Source organism: Sinocyclocheilus rhinocerous, unplaced genomic scaffold (genome assembly GCF_001515625.1).
Source record: "Sinocyclocheilus rhinocerous isolate Xijiao unplaced genomic scaffold, SAMN03320098_v1.1 scaffold1399, whole genome shotgun sequence".
In the NCBI taxonomy this organism is placed as follows: Eukaryota; Metazoa; Chordata; class Actinopteri; order Cypriniformes; family Cyprinidae; genus Sinocyclocheilus; species Sinocyclocheilus rhinocerous.
In genome coordinates this window covers 818,751-840,237 of record NW_015634038.1, presented here as the reverse complement: position 1 = coordinate 840,237, position 21,487 = coordinate 818,751, and the positions used below count along the sequence as shown (strand labels likewise).

General features: G+C 33.2%; 1 protein-coding gene across 1 annotated transcript in view; it reads right to left on the bottom strand.

Moving 5' to 3' along the window:
- LOC107745314 (myomesin-1) overlaps window positions 1-20,735 on the bottom strand; it is a 46,112-nt gene extending 25,377 nt beyond the window's left edge. The window contains exons 1-12 of the mRNA XM_016559173.1: window positions 20,585-20,735; window positions 19,433-19,643; window positions 13,812-13,946; window positions 11,675-11,849; window positions 8,055-8,212; window positions 7,054-7,146; window positions 6,879-6,967; window positions 5,512-5,556; window positions 5,341-5,364; window positions 3,396-3,554; window positions 2,110-2,271; window positions 660-801 (exon numbers count right to left, since the gene is read on the bottom strand). Of these exons, the coding sequence (XP_016414659.1) occupies window positions 660-801; window positions 2,110-2,271; window positions 3,396-3,554; window positions 5,341-5,364; window positions 5,512-5,556; window positions 6,879-6,967; window positions 7,054-7,146; window positions 8,055-8,212; window positions 11,675-11,849; window positions 13,812-13,946; window positions 19,433-19,575 (1,325 nt within the window). The 5' untranslated portion in view covers window positions 19,576-19,643; window positions 20,585-20,735. The remainder of the gene's footprint in view (window positions 1-659; window positions 802-2,109; window positions 2,272-3,395; window positions 3,555-5,340; window positions 5,365-5,511; window positions 5,557-6,878; window positions 6,968-7,053; window positions 7,147-8,054; window positions 8,213-11,674; window positions 11,850-13,811; window positions 13,947-19,432; window positions 19,644-20,584) is intronic.
- Window positions 20,736-21,487: the final 752 nt, after the last annotated feature.

Genomic DNA, 21,487 nt, shown 5'->3' with positions numbered 1-21,487 from the left:
GTGTGTTGTCTGTCTCCCCTCTTCCCCCTCCTCCGCACCGCTGCACACCACGCCCACTTATTTAGCATTTTTAAAAACTGTGCTGAGAACTAACCAGTGCTGAAACGGGGGGTTTCATGACCCTTTAAGTCGCTGGGGTATATTTGTAGCAATAGCCAACAATACATTGTATGGGTCAAAATTATTGATTTTTCTTTTATGCCAAAAATCATTAGGATATTAAGTAAAGATCATGTTCCATGAAGATATTTTGTAAATTTCCTACCGTAAATATATTAAAACTTAATTTTTGATTAGTAATATGCATTGCTAAGAACTTCATTTGGACAACTTTAAAGACGATTTTCTCAATATTTAGATTTTTTTTGCACCCTCAGATTCCAGATTTCCAAATATTGTCCTATCTTAACAAAGCATACATCAATGGAAAGCTTATTTATTCAGCTTTCAGATGATGTATAAATCTCAATTTCGATAAATTGACCCTTATGACTGGTTTTGTGGTCCAGGGTCACATATGAGATTTAGTGTTTGGTTCTGGCCTACATGATATTTATTTGCACTATACTTGAGACATGTATATGGCTAACATCTTCATTCTGTGTACTTTGGAGGTTTTTATTTGATTTTGTGTGATGTTTGTTTACAGATGCAGTGACCTGTCAACAAAGTAGCCCAGAATGGGACTTCCTCCGTCGACAGCAGGCTGCTTCCAGCTAATGATCACATAATCCTTATTGGCATCCAAACTATGAACATCTAAAGGAGCACCAGGAGCGCCGGCAACCTCCGCATCACCATCTAACAAACACAAATAAAATAAAGTCTGAATGAAGCATTCAAACAATTGCGATTAGTTTACATAAAGAAACAGCATGCTATCCCTTGTGAAAAAGAAGTGCACTTATTTGTATTGAATGTGCACTTGTAGTGTACTTCAAATCTTAAAAGTAGCTATATTTTAAAAAACTGCATTTGTAGATAAAATATTAATGAAATAAAAGCCATTCTCAGTGTACTTAAAGACACTTTCATGACTATGTTTCTAAAAACACACTTAAGTACACTTTTAAAAAGGGCACTTTAATGCCAAATTAAAAGTTTTACTTCAAATTAAATTTTTTATAATATTTTGTCGTGCTTTAAAAAAGTACACTTATTTTGATGTGTTGACTAACATACTAAAGCACATGTAAAGTACTTGATTATCATTTTATCTGTAGTGTGTTATTTGATATTACATTTAAAGTTAATATATTTTAAATGTACTAACTTGCAACTCCATCATTACAAATATATTTAAACACATGACATACAAGTTTCAATAGAAATTACATTAAAGTGTATTTTAGTTTCCATAAATGCTTGTCAGTTCATTCAGCAGTACTTTAAGCATACTTCAAAGACAGAAGTAATTATGAAATTACATATAAAGATGTACTTAAGTCCTACTTAAGTAGGTCATAAAAGCACTTTAACGTTCAGCTAATTGCATTTACTATACATTTTCATTTAATCGCAATTAACTTCTGCAATTAAGTGTCTAAAAACATTACATTCAGTTTGCATTTAAATTATACGTATACACTGTAAAAATTAGTTTTCAAAGTTGTAAATAAAACAAAGATTATTAGAGTAAATTCTGTTTCTAACTCTAATTTAATTATTAGAGTTAATTTCTGTTTCTTTGTAATTGTTTTACACCAATTCTTTCAGTGTTTACTTATATAGCAAGTATATTCTTTTAAAGTATATAATTTTTATAATAAGAACTCTTATACAAAGTATGCTAAAGTGTGCTTCTTTTTCACAAAGTTGTTGATTAAAACCTCAATGCAGTGTATTGCAGTGCTTTAACTAGGCGAGTGTTGAGAACTTCATTCGTCGAGGCAGTTTCACAGCTCCTTCATCTGAATGTCATGACGGCACAGACACAGCATGACAGGGATAAATTTAGAAAGAAACATGAGCTGGGAAGGGAGGCTTACAGAGATACGCAAATCTCAGTACAAGCCAAAAGAGTTAGTATCAATATTACCAGCATGAATAATTTGGCCTGTATTAACGCAGCAGGCTGAACTGGAAATAGTTGACTGTATTGGTCCTCACCTCTGACAAAGACATACGCTGAATGTGTCTCAAAGCCAGATTTGGTGATGACGCGAAGTGTGTAGAGTCCTTCGTCCTCCTTGTTGAGGTGTGAGAGAGTGAGTGTCGCTCTGTCGCCGCTCCAGTGCATCTGAACCCATTTTGATGGCACCAGCAGTTTATCTAAAACACACACAAACACATCCATGCATTACAGTATGTGTCACTAGGAAGAAAATGCATTTTAGTATATAAAGGAAAATATACAGTCAAATTTTTTTGTTTTTGAAAGAAAAATGTTATGCTCACCAAGACTGCATTTATTTAAACCAAAATACAGTAATATTGAGAAATATTATTACAAGTTAAAATAGCTGTTTTCTATGTGAATATCTGTTAAAATGTAATTTATTCCTGTGATCAAAGCTGTATTTTCAGCATCATTACTCCAGTCTTCAGTGTCACATGATCTTCAGAAATCATTCTAATATGCTGATTCGCTGCTCAAGAAACATTTCTGATTATTATCAGTGTTGAAAACACTTACATTCTTGTGGAAACCATGATAAACTACCATTCAAGTAAAATAAAAACATATACTTTTATTCATCAAAGATGCATTAAATTGCTCAAAAGTGACAGTAAAGACATTTATAATGTTACGAAAGATTCTATTTCAAATAAATGCTGTTTTTTTTACTTTTTATTCGTCAAAGAATCCTGAAGTATAATGATTTCCACATACGTTTTAAGCAGCAAAAACTGTTTTCAACATTGATAATAATCAGAACCATTATAAATAATGAGTAACAATAGTAATTGATAATAATTGAGCAGCAAATCAATATATCAGAATGATTTCTGAAGATCATGTGACACTGAAGACTGGCGTAATGATGCTGAAAATTCAGCTTTGATCACAGAAATAAATTACATTTCAAAACATATTCAAATAGAAACGTTATTTTACATTGCAATAATATTTCTCAATATTACTGTTTTTGCTCTTTGTCATTGGACGTTGGACCGAAACGTTGTATGTGAATACATTTATTTTTGATATATTTGCAAGTGAGGATTTTTACACTTTTACTATGTTCTTTATCAAATAAATGTAGATTTGGTGAGCATTAGAGCCTTCTTTCGAAAACATAAAAAAATCGTAATTATTCCAAACCTTTGACTGGTAGTGTATACACCACTTTGCAAGAAGTAAAGATTAAATATGCATGATAAATTGATTTCAAGATGGCATATTATCTGATGGCATCAATTTTGCAAGAGATTACTATTATTGTTGCTCTTACCATCTCTGTACCACTCTATCTCAGGCTGGAAGCGCTGCAGTGATGGGTAGATGATAACAGAGCAGCCAAAACTCAGCGTCTCACCCTCAAGTCCAAAAGACACACCAAACTTCTCCACAATGTGCGTCTCGAATTTCACTCCGTACTCCAGACAAGGTGCTGCAGTACACACACATATTAAACGCAGTTTTATTTTATGAAAATGCAATATCGATGGCTATGACTCCAGGATTCACCTTGTGGAAAATGATGCACACATACACACATATTTATAACGAAACACATACAATTCACATTGTACAATGTGTACAATGAATTAATCTTCTGGAAAGGGTTTGGAAACTTTTCACAGGAATATCATCAAGAATTGAAAGGAGACTGACAGCAGGCATCATTTAGGTGGACAACATATTCATAAAATACACAATGAGACAACAAAAGTGCGGTGAATGTTAGTGAGTATGAAGACATTTGCGTTAATGATGCTGAGACACACAAAGAACAGAAAAGAGTGGCACTTCATGAAGATGAATACAAATCACACACACACACACACACACACAGAAAATGGAAATGGAAAGAATAAACAAAAAATGTTATGCAAGAAATCTTACGTCCTCAGTATGGAAGCTTGTTTCCACCATGTTTCGCCCAAGTTTCACAATTCTGAGATAAAAAGTCGGAATTGCGAGATATAAACTCACAATTGCGCAAAATAGTCAGAAATGCAAATGCAGAATTCAGAGAAAAAAAGTCCGAATTGCAAGATTTGAAATCATGATTCAGAGAAAAAAGTCAGAATCGTGAGAAAAAAATGTCAGAATTCTGAGTTTATATCTTGCTATTTTGACTCTCAGAATTGCAAGAAAAAAAGTGAATTGTAAGGCGTAAAAATTAGAATTCAGAGCAAAATGTAAAATTGCAAGATGTAAAAATTAGAATTCTGAGTAAACAATTCAGAATTGCGAGATTTAAAATCATGATTTAGAGAAAAAAGTGAGAATTGGAAGATTTAAAATCATGGTTTAGAGAAAAAAGTGAGAATTGCGAGATTTAAAATCATGATATAGAGAAAAAAGTGAGAATTGCGAGATTTAAAATCATGATTTAGAGAAAAAAGTGAGAATTGGAAGATTTAAAATCATGGTTTAGAGAAAAAAGTGAGAATTGGAAGATTTAAAATCATGATTTAGAGAAAAAAGTCAGAATTGCGAGACGTAAAAATAGAATTCATAGAAAGAAGTCGGAACTGCAAGAAAAAATTTATTCTGAATTCTGAGTTTATATGTTGGAACTCTTTTCTCAATTTTCTCAATGTCACAATTATTATTATTATTTTTTTCTTATCCTGTGGTGGAAATGGGCTTCCATAATACCTTTCTTTTTCTTTTTCTTTTTAATTTTTTTTTCTGCGTTGCCAATATGCATTGAAGGAATAACAAACAGAAACCTGTTTACACTAATGAAGTCTAAGGGTACAATTGCGTTGAGATTGACATTGCAAGTGCATTACAGTGACCATGCTTTTGTTTGCTTTCTGTTATGAGAAGTGATGGAATTATTTTCCGTGATAATTCATAGAAAGTTGCATTTAATATCTCTTTGATAGTTCTTTTTTGTTGTCCAAACGGAGTCTATCCAGTAATGTAATTGTGGCCAAATTGTAAGCTTAAATGTTGAATGATTGAAACAAATTTTTATTTGGATAAAAATATTTGACTAATAGCAATTCAATATTTAAAACCAGATACTAATCCAGCAGATTGTGTGTAACTTGTCAAAGCCACCCTGAATGTTATCTATACACAATATTTTCATCAAATAAACAAAGATAGAGGAGTAAAACAATGAGAAGAGACGATCATGCATATATAAGATGATCAGGTAAACCAGACGAGACTGAAACATTAAAAGAACTTTATAGAAAAACCTTCACAAAGGTTACCTTGGAAGCCGAACTTTCTGCTTTCTGCACCAGCGAATCGGAAACAAAATAGCCATTAGCCAGCTTACATGAAAAACTTTAGCCTCATGCTCACAGCTGCACACACTTCAGCAAAGCACATTTACAGAAACTGTGAAAGAAGAGTATCAGACTTTATTCTGAAATACTTACGGAGTCTGGGAGATGGCAGAGACTCATCAACTTCTCCTTTGAATCCTAAATGAAGTATCACACATAATGATAAGACCTTCTGTTTTTCTGTTTTATCAAATAATTGGAAAAATGTTCTTTTTATGATCCTTTTGAAACCATAACAACCCATTTTTTTGACCAATTTGCTTGAACTATTCCTTGTGATGAAATTGTCAGCAATATTCAAATGACTATTGGTACATTTCAGTCACATGACTTTTTCATATATTTCACATATTTATGACCAACAGCGGGGCAAAGTAATGGCGATGAATACAAAACCACATGAACGTAGATGCCAAGAAAAAGTGTTTATTATTGGATTTGATCCATACCAGGTCATTTTTCCAAATTTCAAGTTACAAATAAATAAATAAATAAACCTTACAATTACTAAAATAGATGAATAGGACATCTATTCAAGACAACAGGAAGTCTTGAAATCCTGCGTATTAATTAGGTGCTGTATTGATACTTTTAATAGACTACAATTCAGGACTTTTTTGTGAAGTTTTAGGTGATTACTAGATATTCTCTGTCGGTCAAAAGTTTGGAATAATTACGTTTTTTTAAAAATGTTTTTTAAATAAGTCTCTTATGCTCACTGCATTTGTTTAATCAAAATTGCAGTAAAAACTGTAATATTGTGAAATATTATTGCAATTTAAAATAACTGTTTACTATGTGAATATATTGTAAAATGTAATTTATTCCCGTGATCAAAGCTGAATTTTCAGCATCATTACTCCAGTCTTCAGTGTCACATGATCTTCAGAAATCATTCTAATATACTGATTTGCTGCTCAGTTAGTATTAATTAATATTTGCACTTTAATAATATTTCATATTATTTGATATAGTGGTTCTTATTAATATAAATGTTGAAAACTAATATTTTACACTATATATGTCTTTACTGTCACTTTTAATCAATTTAATGCATTTTTACTGAATTAATGTATTAATTTCTTTGTTTTAAAAATAACGTTACTTTTCATGGTTTCCACAAAAATATAAAGCAGCACAGCTGTTTTCAACATTTCTGAAGGATCATGTGACACTGAAGACTGGAGTAATGATGCTGAAAATACAGCTTTGATCACAGGAATAAATCACATTTTACAATATATTCACATAGAAAACATTTATTTTTAAATTGTAATAATATTTCACAATATTACTGTTTTTACTGTTTTTTGGGGCAAATAAATGCAGCCTTGTTGAGCAGAAGAAACTTCTTTCAAAAACATTCAAATGTATTCCAGACGTTTTGACCGGTAGTGTTGCCGCTATGACTGTTAATGTTCTCATTAGGATGAGTTTAGGATGATTCATTTCAAACCTACTTTTGACGACAACAGAAGCAAAAGCAGAGGTCTCGCCCTTGCTGTTCATGGCCGACACACGATACTGTGCAGTGTCATCGAAGTCACACCTGGAATTACAGACAGACATGTTGCACACACGACCACTGCATATCACTGTAATTGCTTCAAGAGGAAGAAATCCATGTGCGCTCACTTGTTAATCTCCAGGGCGTGGACGCTGTAGCTGCTCTCCACTTTGTACTTCCCTGGCTTGGCCATCGGATCAATGCTAACATTGTTCTTGTACCTAAGAGAGAAGAACGGATTGAAATACTATGGGATAATGCAGTGCATCAGAGCTTTTTGACTGAAAAGTAGAGGCTGAAGGCCAAGTTCATCCTCCAGAGCATCTCAATCCAAATCCAAATGCACTGAATTTTTTTTTTGCTCACTCAGAAATTGCTAGTGCATTTCACAATTATTACACGTAAAAAGGACTAGAAATGCTGCATTATGCATGCTAGGCCAGTAGTTGGCGATGTTACTTCGTAAAGAACACGTAATATGTATGCGCTTGATGTCACTGTTTCACAAATTTGTGTTTTTGTAGTTTACATGGAGCGGATAATGTTTTTATTTTCAAAAACTTACACTTTGAAACCCGTTTTCAAAGGTTTTCAGGCCCCTGAAATGTCATGTAAATGAACGGCCAAAACACATAAAAAGTTTTCTGTTTTTAGTTGAAAACGCCCCCTGAATCAGTCAGTTTTGATTTCATTCAGCAGTAAATGAAGTACAAAAGGAGAAGACAGGGGGTTTGTCACACCTTATTATAGTTAACTAAAACTAAAACAATTTCATTACTTGAAATAAAATAGACTTTAACTTGAATAAAATATATAAAACTAAATTTTTTTATTTCAACTTTTTAATTCAGTTTAATTGTATGTACTAAAATGACTTAAACTGAAAAAAAAATTAATAAAAACTATATGGACATAATAAAAATCACAAAATTTTTTTATGAAAATGACAAAAACACATAAAAATTTCCAAAACCTTATGTAAAAATATTCTGAAAAAAATCTAAATATCAATAATAACTATAATAGTGTCTCAGTCATACTAAAATAACACTGCTTATCACATTATAATCTTGATGTAATGCAACCATCATACATCTGTAAGCATGTGTGTTTGTGCGTGTGAACTCACCACACGACGCGTGGTTCAGGCCATCCTGAGATGGTACAGTGCAGCCGCACACACTGTTTCTCCCAAACAGTGTGGGATCGTGGCTTGATCACAAACTCGGGCGTGTGCATCAGGCTGTCCTCGTTCAGACGCTTATGGTACTCTTCGTTTTCATGGATCTGAGGGCATGCAGCCATTCATATAGTGTTTAGAAAGTGCCAATGTTTTTTGGTCATAAATGCATTACGAGCATGCTTTAAAAAATGTAATGCATTTATGACCAAACGCATTACTATGTCAAGATGCAAACTTCCCAACGGAATGTTCTGCATTCAAGTTAAGCTGAGAATATTTCGACCAATCCATTGATTTGTAAAAACAACAACAAAACACTGTATACAGTAATTAGTTTACAATGGAAATCTAAAATGCGAGGCACTGCAATGGAATAAACATTAAAATACACTCTTCTGAAAATATAACCACAAGAATCAATCATTATACATGTTACGTGAGATTAGATAGAATTATTACTAACCTTGTTTGTGCAAATGAAATATTTCTGCTTCTGTCATAATTATCCCTTGTGAAAAAGAAGTGCACACTAAAAAGAGCATTTATTACGGAAATTCTATACTTTAAAAGAATATACTTAAGTGTGAAGTGAGTGTAATGTTTTTAGACACTTAAAAGCATGTTAATTGCAATTAAATGAAAATATATTATAGGTTAAATTTATATTAACTGCAGTTAGCTGAACTAAAGAGTGCTTTTCATGACACACTTAAGTAGGACTTAAGTACATCTTTATATGTAATTTCTTAATTTCTTTTATTGCTTTCAAGTATGGTTAAAGTACTGCCGAATGTACTGTCAAGGATTGATGATAGACTAAAATATACTTTAATGTAATTTCTATTGGAACTATTGTAATTATACATTTGTAATGATTCAGTTGCAATATAGTACATTTAAAATATATTTTTATATTTTAAAATATAATTTTAACAATTTAAAATTTTAACAAATTAAAATTATAATCAAATACTTTCCATGTGCTTTAGTATGTTGGTCAACACATCAAAATAAGTGTACTTCTTTAAAACATGACAAAAGATTTTTAAAGCATAATTATTTAAAATGTATTTTAAAGTAAATTGTTTAATTTTACATTATTATAGTGTGCACTTTTTAAAAGTGTACTTAAGTGTGGTAAGAAACAGTTATGTAGGTGTCTCTTATGAAACAGTTATGAAAGTCACTTAAGTGACCTTTATTTCATTAATATTATCTGCAATTAAATTTTATATATATATACTTTAAAGACTACAAGTGCACATTTAATACAGTTAAGTGAACTTCTTTTTGACAAGGGATGTTAAGGTGATTTGCCAAAAGATGATTTACAAAGAGAAAATCCACCCAGAGGAATTACAGTAATGCATGGTAAACATGAATGTGACTTCTCCCATTAAAACAGATTCACAAAATAGCTGTACAAAATGTGTTGAGCATTCATAATGTGTTCATTAAAGGTGCTGTATGTAAGTTTTTGACTCTACTAAAGCATAAAAATACCATAATATGTTTGCAGATATTTAAGAAACATGCTAAGTTAACATACTTGTTTATCTGAAAAACAATGCTACAGTCAGTTATTCTCTGAAAATGTGCATTCCGGGACGGAATGTCAGTCTTTGTTTTGGTTTGTGAAACCCGCCCACTGCCAGTTTACCCAATTGTATTTCGGCACCCCGGGTTGCCAGTTGGCGGCATTTCATTCATGGTTAAGTGCGCTCGTTCCTGTTGGTGTCTCAATCTGGCAACCTGCGTGTGCGTCAAGTCTGAGGAGGAGGGGCCGAGTGAAAAAAAACCGCTGCAATACTTTGAATTTGGACTGCAATACCTAGTTCAACCACTCGGTGTCAATCCTACATACAGCACCTTTAAGACTCAATCTGTTCAACAGAACATTCATCAGGATCAAGTGCCTCCTTACAAGTCATTGGTTTTATTTGTCCAGTCACGTCAGCGTAAATATAATCTCCTTGAGGATTCCCTCAGCGATCAGCACATCACTTGTCGACAACAGTAGTTTCATAGTCACTTTAACACACACCACAGATTAACACACACCACACAACCACATAAAACATTACAACCCTTGAAATCTGGCACCACGGTGGCACGATTGGTTGGCACCAAGATCAGAACTAAATAAAGTTTGTGTCGTGATACTTTCTTGCTCTTTTTCTGTCTAAAAATAGGGAACATACTGTACAGTATGCTTGAGTTAAATAGAGTTCTTAAAACTCTGCAATCAAAGCAAACCCAAATGCATCTCCTGTTGCACAATTAGTTCAAAACAATAAAATTCTCATCTTCGAACAATAAATTAGTTCAAACAATAAATTAGTTCAAACAATAAAATTCCCACCTATTCATTGAATGATTAATTTTACCTTCGTGTTAAGTAACATGGGCAAAATCAGTTTGCAAATGTATGAGTTTGTAGTTATAAAAGGTTAAATCATCAAATGTTTCAGCACTACTAAAAATAATCTTCATTTTCTGAATAGAATGAGTGTCAATTTATATCTGTATGGGATGTTTTTGACTGTTTTGTCAGATTTTGACTGTTTTGTCCTTCAGATGTACAATCTGAGTTATCATTGAAGTCCATTGAGTTATGTGCTTAAGTTTAGTACACAGGGTTAGGAGATTGTTCAAATAGTGATGCTTTTCTACACTTGTGAAAAAGGGCACTTAATTGTACTGAATGTGCACTTGAAGTATACTTAAAATCTTAAAAGTATATATATTTTTAAAAATGTATTTACAGATAATATAATATTAATGAAATAAAATGCCACTTAAGTGACTTAAAGAGGGACACTTTTATGACTGTTTCTAAGCACACTTAAGTACACCATTAAAAAGTCCACTTTGTAATAATGTCAAATTGAAAGTTTTACTTTAAATCATCGTTTTAACCTTTTGTCTTGCTTTAAAGTTAGTACACTTATTTTGATGTGTTGACTAACATACTAAAGCACATGTAAAGTGCTTGATTATAATTTTAACTGTAGTGTGTTATTCAGTACTACATTTAAAGTTAATATTTGTATGCACTACATTGCAACTTACAAATGTGTAATTACAAATATATTTAAATACATGGCATACAAGTTTCAATAGAAAATACATTAAAGTATAATTTATTTACCATAAATGCTTGTTTATATAAAGATGTACTTAAGTCCTATGTAAGTGGGTCAAAAAAGTACTCTAAGATTCAGCTGTTTCCATTTAATTTGCATTTCAACTATAAAAATTGCATTTAATTGCAAATAAAATGCAGTTAATGGTAGTAAAGTATTTCAATCAGTTTGCACCTAAGTATATTCTTTTAAAGTATATTATTTCCATACTAATTATTCTTTTAATGTATGTGCTTCTTTTCACAAGGGTAATAAAGCAAGAGAGCTGTCAGAGCCGTGTTGTAGCTCAGTCCAACAGTTTGCAGTTGTTAAAATGTAAATTTAAGTGAGAAGTGTTGAAGAGAAATGTATAATTAATCTCTAACCACAACAGCAGTAGTGAGTTATGTGTTTAGGAACAGGACTAGGATCTCCACTGACCCTCTTGCTAAGCGAGATGCGCTCTGCAGACTCCCTCACGACGGTTCTGCGGGACTTGTGTTCGACGCGCTCCGACTCCATGCCTCTAGCGAAGAGGTCACGGCGAGCCAGATACCCGGCGCTCTCTTTTGCGCGCGCTTCCTCAGTGTCTGATAGGCCGCTTTCAAACTCATGACTGAGGGGGGAATTATGTAGCATCACATTCACACACCACTTGACTTAAACAAAGCAGTGCAGCATAATACAACATATTACGTCACATACAATACATATACACAAGAGTTACAAACAAAAAATGGAATCACATCTGTGTTCTTTGAGAAAACTTCCAAGACCTTGCTATAGCAACCTCACATCCACCCTGAAAGGGACAGTTCACTCAAAAATGAAAATTCTGTCATCATTTACTCACCCTCATGTTGTTCCAAACCTGTATGACTTTGATTCTTCTGTTGAATGCAAAAGAAGATATTTTGAAGAATTTTGGTAACCAAACAGTTGCTGGTAAAAAAATAAATAAATACTATGGAAGTCAATGACTGCCATCAAATACTTGGTTACCAACATTCTTCAAAATATCTTCTTTTGCATTCAACAGAAGAATGAAAGTCATACAGGTTTGGAACAATATGAGGGTGAGTAAATGATGACAGAATTTGCTTTTTTAATAATCTCTTTAATATAAAGGTTCATTGCAGCAAATTTTCTTACCAAGAGCCATTCTGGCTATATAGTATTCCTGAGAGGGCTGAATGTTTCTTCTCAATGTTAAATTATAGGTTCCGTCAAAGGATATCCCTTGTAAAAACAGAAGTACACTTAATTGTATTGAATGTGCACTTGTAGTGTACTTCAAATCTTAAAAGTATATTTAAAAAAATATATATATACTTTAGTAGTTGCAGATAATATAATGTTAATGGAATAAAAGGCCTCTTAAGTGACTTAAAGAGAGACACTTTCATGACTGTTTCTTAACACACTTAAGTACACTTTTAATAAAGTAATGACGTCAAAATTAAGTGTTATCTTAATGTGCATTTTACATCATGTTTTAGTAATCTTTTGTTGTTCTTAACAGTACACTTATTTACTAAATACTAAAGCACGTCAGAATTTATATTTCTTGACACACTTAAGTACACTTTTAAAAAGTGCACTTTGTAATAATGTCAAATTAAAAATTTTAATTGAAAGGATATTTTTAATGTTTTAATAATCTTTTATCATGTTTTAAAGAAGTGCACTTATTTGAAGTGTTGACAGATATATTAAAGGGGTCATATGATGGGCTTTGTAGAAAACGAAGCGTTTGAGAGAGGCGGGGCATAGAGGACCTACAATAATGTACAGTATTTGAAAAATAATGTGTTTTTTGAACATTAAAGCATGTCAACATATTCTGTTACACCAAATACACAAAATAATGATCTTTAAAAAAGCATCATATGACCCCTTTAAAGAACATATAATTTTAACAGTAGTCTGTTATTCGATATTACATCTAAAGTTAATATATTGTACTAAATTGCAACTTCATCATTACAGATGTGTAATTACAAATATATTTAAATACATGACATACAGGTTTCAATAGAAATGACATTAAAGTATATTTTAGTTTCCATAAATGCTTGTCAGTGCATTCGGCAGCACTTTAACCATATTTTAAATACAATAGAAGTAATTATTAAATTACATATAAAGATGTACAACTTCAACTAATTTCATTTTTAATTACAAGTTCAACTAATTTCATTTAATATAAATTTAAAATATAATACATTTTCATTTAATTGCAGCTACTAACATGCAGTTAAGTGTCTGAAAACATTACATTCAGTTTGCACTTAATTATGTTCTTTTACAGAATATTATTTCAGTACTTTTTAAAAGTATGCTAAAGTGTACTTCTTTTTCACAACAGTTAAAGAACAATGCTAAAACGTTTCTTCAATGGGATCTGACTGTAAAATGATACAGTATGTTTTTTTTTCATTGTGCGTGTAGGGCTATAAATAGGATATTATTGAAGTGCTTGCTAATACCAAACACATGCTAACAATAGAAAACATGACATATGGAACAGCTGCATGTGTTTTTTCCAACACTAACAAAACCCAGATTGTTTCTTTACCTGCCCCTGAAGATGGGCACCACATAACCGATGATCTGGTTCTCCTTGTCCATGGCCAGATAGGTTGGTTTGGCTCTCTTGGGCAGAGGGCTCAGCCCACCCTCATCTAGAGCCGTGTATGTGGCAGCTCTGATGCTGCAATGGTGCAGAAATTGCAACATATACACACACGTGTGAGTATCCAGCACTTAGTTCACACGCTATTATGAGTTTTAGAAGGGGTGTGGAGTCATGAAGAAAAGATGTTAGGTTGAAAAACGTCTAAGATTGCAGATAGTTAAGGGAGTGAGTGGGAAGGAGGGTTAATCACCTCAGTGGTCCTGCATTACAACAAATCACCAATAAAAGCTTCCTCAGTGCTCAAAAGTATGGAGTAGTAGAACCTTGCTCCAGGTTCAAGGCACTGGATCTACAACCTCCTATATACACACTCTTACATCTATCTATAAACTTTCACATTCACTGTCTTTCAATGGGATGCTTTTTAGTGGCCCAATCTCCAAAAAAAAAAAAAAAAAACATTTGAGGATTAAAAAAAAAACAATTCTACTCCTTACTAAACAAATCAACAAAAAAACAGCATATTTCAGGATATAGTTACAGGATATTCAATCCTTAAGTGCACTTAATTGTTTTAAATTCACACTTATAGCGTACGTCCAATTTTAGAAATATTTATTTTAAAAACTCTACTTGCAGATAATATAATAAAATAAAAGGCCACTTAAGTGACTTAAAGAAAGTCACTTTCATGACTTTGTTTCTTAAGTACACTTTTTATTTTTAAAAGGGCCTTTGTAATAATGTCAAATAAAAATTTACTTCAAGTACATTTAATCATTACATTTAATAAACATCATGTTTTTATAATCTTTTGCTGTGCTTTAAAGAAATACATATTTTGATATGTTGACTAACATAAAGCACAAAAAAAAAGTGCATTGCCGAAAATACTGACAAGCATTTATGGCAAATTGTAATTTAGTACAATTAATATATATATTAACTTTATTACACTTAAAGTTAATATATATATTAATTGTACTAAATTACAATTTGATCATTACAAATGTGTAACTACAAATATATTTAAATACATGACATACAAGTTTCAATAGAAATGGCATAAAAATATATTTTAACACCATAAATGCTTGTCAGTATTTTCGGCAATGCACTTTTAATTATTTCAAAGACAATAGAAGTAATAATGAAATTACATATAGTGATGCTATTAAGTCCTACTTAAGTGGGTCAAAAAAAGCACTCTAAAGTTCAGCTAATTGCAGTTAATCTAAATTTGAGCTATAATACATATTCATTTAATTGAATTAACATGCAGCTAAGTCTCCAAAAGCATTACACTGAGTTCATACTTAAGTATATTCTTTTAAAATATATTATTTCTGTAATAAGTACTGTTTTTAAAAGTATGCTAGAGTGTACTTCTTTCTCACAAGAGCTAATAGATATTCAGCATGATATTCAATGTGGAAATAAATTTAGGGCAGAACTTGACTCAATATGGCAAGCATAATATTAAATAGGTTGAATTTGTTGTGTTATAGTATACGTCATTTGTAAGTTAGAATGGGTAAAGGTATCCGCTAAATGAAACTGAAAGCTTCATTTCTGACCTGCGTGTATTCTTTTCTGAGTAATAGCAAACACAAATCAGTGTTCATAAGTGAAAAAATCCATTGCAACACCCAAAGCAATACCTGACGCTCAACACCAGAGGACCCAATCACCTGAATACTGACTCGCTCCAGTCAGCTCATTTGTTCATTTATTCATTTATATTTAAACACTGTGTTATCCTCAGCTGTCCGTCAAGTCTTGTTTTCCATAAGACTGTAAATCTGAGCCCTGTTTCCCTCCTCCTTTGTGTGTATTACCATCCCACTTGCTCTTTGGATTATACTGCTCGGATTTACATAGTGTGTGTGTGTGTGTGTGTGTGTGTGTGTTTGCATAGTGCGTTTACATCCTGATTCCTCTGCTTCTGGTCCGTCATTACACTCATGCCTTTAGATGACATACACCCTTCATATATCCTTCACATATCACTATCTTCTCCAGGCCTCTCACAAGTGTGTGTATAAATAGACATTCAAGAGTTCAGGAGAGAGAGGCTGGGGGGCACTTAGGACCGTTAAAGTGATCCAAAACTAAGACTGGGATTGGACAAAAACTGTATCCCCCTAGCATGGAAAAACTTTCTGTGTGCCACATTTAGCAAAGACAATTGGGAGCATGTGTATCATTGGATAACATGATTAATGGCACAGAAACTGAAGCCTGTGAGCCAACCTGCCATCCTGTGACACTCCATATCCTGCTTTAATCCTGTACAGCACAGCAGCTCATAAAAGCGGGATCTGTTCAGGCTAAAAACAACCGTTTCAACAAGGTCTGTGTTTAGCATTCAGAGCATTTGTCCACAAAATGATAACAGCCAAACAACAGATCTGTCTGTAGACTCTTAAAAATAAAAGTTCTTTATTGGCATTGATGGTTCCATGAAGAATGTTAAACATCCATGGAATCTTTCCATTCCACAAAAGGTTCTTTACGGTGGAAAAAGATTCTTTGGATTTTTCAAATGTTCTTTACACTAAGAAAAATGGTTCTTTTTAGAACTGTTCACTAAAAGGTTCTTTGGATAAACCAAAAATGGTTCTTCTATGGCATCACTGAGAAAACGCTTCTCTTTAGGAACCTTTATTTTGAAGAGTGTATCCTGGTTATGCAATCCACACCCTCTTTTTCTAAATTGCCAAAAATGTCCGGGTTTTTTCTTTGTTTTCTTATTGTTTTCCAGCCAAACAACAGATCTGTCTGTAGACTCTTAAAAATAAAAGTTCTTTATTGGCATTGATGGTTCCATGAAGAATGTTAAACATCCATGGAATCTTTCCATTCCACAAAAGGTTCTTTACGGTGGAAAAAGATTCTTTGGATTTTTCAAATGTTCTTTACACTAAGAAAAATGGTTCTTTTTAGAACTGTTCACTAAATGGTTCTTTGGATAAACCAAAAATGGTTCTTCTATGGCATCACTGAGAAAACGTTTCTCTTTAGGAACCTTTATTTTGAAGAGTGTATCCTGGTTATGCAATCCACACCCTCTTTTTCTAAATTGCCAAAAATGTCCGGGTTTTTTCTTTGTTTTCCTATTGTTTTCATATACTTGCCGAAGGTAATGACTGAAAAGTACACTCTCAGAAAAAAAGGTACAAAAGTTGTCACTGAGGTGGCACCTTTTCAAAAGGCACACCTTTGTACCAAAAGAGTCCATAATGGTACCTTAAAGGTACATATTAGAACCTAAATTACATATTAGTACCTAAAAGGTACAAAAGTGTACCTTTTGAAAAGGTACCGCCCCAGTGACAACTTTTGTACCTTTTTTTCCGAGAGTGTAGTTTGACCAATAGCGTGCAGGCATTCTACATAACTGACCAATCGTGGCATGTGAGAAGGTGGGATTTACAGAGAACGGACAAAGCAATGCAAATATGCGTATATATAATGTACGATGACTGTAGAGAGCACATCAATAAAGGAAAACAAAGACAAACTTGGACATTTTAGGCAAAAAAAAAATAAGAGGATGTATTGTCACCCTAACTTTGGATTGGATGGATTTGGAAAACAAGTGGTCAATTACACAACACAACCTATCTTACATTTATATGTATTCATTCAGTGTGCACTTTTATCCAAAGTGACTTAAAAATGAGAAATATAACAAGCTATTCATCTCAAGAAAAAGTTTGAGAAGTTTTGCTAATGTACAATTTTACCAGTTGTCAGATTTGGAGGATAACAGCCCTTACGAAAAAGAAGTTTATTCAAGTGTGCTGTTAGTATACTTATTTTAAACTAAAAATAGGAAAGTATACTTTTAGTCTACTTTTTATGTACTTCTCAGAAATGGGCTTTATGTACTTTATGTATTTACTTTTATATATTAGAAAGTGGGCCAATTTAGTCCCAATGAGTATTGAAATAGTACACTTACAAGTATACTACTAGTACACTGATATTTGTATACTTACTTCATGAAGTATACTTAAAAATATACTTGAACTTTACTTAAGTATACTTACTAAAATAAACTTGAAGTATACTACTTTTTGGTAAGGGAGTCTAGAATAGAGAGGAAAGAAAAGAACAGTGAACAGTTAAACTAACTAAATTAACTTGTTAAACTTGATCATTTATTTGTTTTCTTCATTTAGTTATGTTTTCTTGTTATTTTATTTGGCACAATAATGAAATAAAGACTAAATTAATTTCTGAAACTATATTAAAACCCAGGATGGCCATATTTTTACATTGCATTTCTCTCACAAAAATTGTTTACATGTCTCATTCTGTTCCTGCTTTGCATGTGGAGGTGCTAAATTTTAGGCTAACTGAACAATATGGATATCCGACTGCAAAACTATAGGAAGAGAAGATAGTGGGCATCTATGCAACTCTGAAAAGGAGACAGTTTCATATGCATCTATTATTTTTATCCTTTGAATAGAAGTAATTGACCATTTTTTTGATACAATATAGTGGAAAACATTCATGTATTTAAATAAAAAGTGTGCATTGGCAGCCTGTTGGCACCTTGTGTCTGCGTATAAAAAAAGTGAACTCTGCGAGTATGTTATTAAGACCGTTTTCATTGTGCTATAAGAATCTAATCAAATACACTTTAAGCATCTGCTCTCTCTTTAACTCTAAATCCCACACACATACACACAGTGCAAATGTAAATGCATAACGCATGTGACACACATAACAACATCTACTTCTGTAGCCTCTATAAATACACCATGACGTCAAGAACACCAAATGAAGTGGCAAGTTATGTTATGAATGCTATTTATATTACGACATGAAACCAAGTGTTGAAGAAACTAATTAAATCATGACTGAGCCTTGCAAGATTTCAATTTGTGCAAGTTGTTGTCAGATTCTTGAGGCTGCAGTAACATTAGTCCCGTTACAAGACACACAACTTACGCTCTGACATTCAGAGTGACCCAGTAAGCAACTGCCGGGACAAAAACGAGCCAGAGGGAGTACATCAAACAAAATACAGGCACAAATCCAAACCACAGAAAGGCCTAAAAAGATTCACAGCAGGTTTTGAATCAAGAAGCACTCTAGGAACCAAACTTAAGTGGTAAATACTGTAAATGTCTGACTGTCAGTCATTAAAACTCAACCAAAAGTCCTCTATATTGCGATTTTTCCCCCCAACTCCAATGACAATATTCTGTAAAAAAACAAAAACAAAACAAAACACCAATATGCCAAAGGTAAAGCCAGTATACCAAACCCATATATCATGAAGTGAGTGTGATCTGTCAACAGTGTCAACAACAAGCACACTGCATGCAGAAAACACATATAAACTGCATGTTTTAAGGATGGTTTTGGTTGAAATACAGATTAGACAAAACAAGAGGGACAACAGTAGTGGGTCATTTTTGTGTTCGGGTGAAGGATAAGTGTATTATAAGGCATCAGGAAGAGCTGGCTGCTGGAATGAGTTCAGGTTATGGGACTGGGAAGGATTTACTGTTGATGTGACAGATCTCTCCATGCTCTCTTACCCCTTGGTGCTTTTGCTGCTATGTGAAGAGTAAGTATTAGAGCTCTGCTGGTATTGGCTGATAGCAGACTCCGTCTCTCGGCTACGGTAGCCGCGATCATAATGGCGGTGGTGTTTCTGGTAGAACGGTATCGATCCCGACATTGTGTCCTCTTTAGCTCAGATACTGTCTTCAGTTCTCAAGCTCTTTTAGTCAGAAGATTCAAAACTTTCTATCAACACATTAAATATGCGTATTACACCCAGTGATTTGTCAGTAATCATTTCACAGGCAAGATTTATCAGTGCTTTAACATCACAGTCAATTTTCAAATTAGTCTGTGAAAATATTTGGTGCATTTTTATGTTGGAATGCCATTAACATTGTTTAATAAAAAAATAAAAAACTCTTTGTTTGTTTGTTTGTTTTTGTTGATTTGTTTTTTTTTACGGCAATACAATCTGACTTTGATATCTAAGTGAACTTAAAATATATATACAAAGTTCAGCCTTCATAAATAATTTCTGAACCGTAAAGAATTTTTAGTCATCAGCTTTACCATGCATATAAGTAGCCTATAATTTAATATATTATATATATATATATATATATATATATATATCAGCAGCTCTAGCTCTAGCAAATACAATAAAACCACGCTAGTATTATGACAACAGTGAACTTTTTAATGAAATAGTGACTGCACCGTTACACTATTCTCAGGACAATATTTTTAATGTTAGGTTGTCACGCATTTATGGTATAATTTAAAACAGTTTATTCATTATATTATTTTCCATTGGCCAAAACTATGGTCGATGTTATGTTTGCATGTTGTCATGTACAGTTTTGCTGTTTCATACTTGTTTTGGTGTTTAAATATCGCGGAAATAGTCTGTACCTCATTCTAAACGGGCCTATGTTGTGCAGACGGCTTTTAAAATATTAAATCAGTATCAAGAAAGCATGCTGTTCCCATTGCCACCCCATGCAAATTGACAAGTTAAGTAAATCTATTTTCAATCCTATTTTTGTTGTTGTTGTTGTTCAGCGCTAACCTCAGTCTTTCCTATAGCTACGGGTTTAGAATGAATTGTATAACCCACAAGATTCACAAAACATCTTCTATTTCACCTGACAAGCTTCGTGCGTTCACGCAGCGGATCATCTCACCTTGCCAAAAGTCTGCAAACAGCTCAGAGCCGGACCGCAGAGCAGCGCGTCAGGAGCCCAACCAAGATCCAAATCCAAGCAAAGACGCAAACTGGCGCGGCGCTGTGAACGGGAGCTGCTGTCCACACAACAAAAATAATATTGGCGATGGCAGGAATGTCCAAGCGACTGTCACGACCTTTTATGGCGACAGGGGCCGTTAAATATAGCCGTAGTGCACAGGAGTATCGGCGCATTTACACTGCACGTTCTGTACCTCATAATGAGTTAAATACACTGGTGTTAGTTTATATGGGTGTCATTTATAGTATAAAAAAAAGTATGACTGTTTTTGGCTATTGCATAACAAATAGCCTAACCAAGTGGCGTTTATTTAATGAATGATATAGCCTACTATATACAACGCCTTTTTCAAAAAAAGAAACAAAAGGAAAAAAAAAACATTTACATTCGTTTTTACAACATTTACAATGCGTTACATTCTAAAACATACACTGTTAAAAAGTAAGACAAAATGTTGTCACACATGGTTGTTAAATGTTCTTGGAAAAAGTCCATATTTAGGTTTAGGGTGATGAACAACATTTCAGTAAAGTTTTCTACAGCTTAACCAGGAATATCCTGCCTGGAAAAAGTTAGTACACCCCAACTTTTATCCCTGCATACGATTTAACTCAAGTCAACCGATTACTAGAACATCATTAACAATAAATGCCAAACCTTATATAAATGTCAATAAAGTCTGGTTTTGTCATAAGATTTGAAGTGGTACTGTCATGCAGGTCAAAAGAGCTGACTCAGAGTCCTTCAGAAGGAATTAATTTTGGAAAGGGTTTTAAACCCACTTAAACACTATATTCATAATTATAATGTTCTTCTTCTACTTCTTCTTCTTCTTGTAGA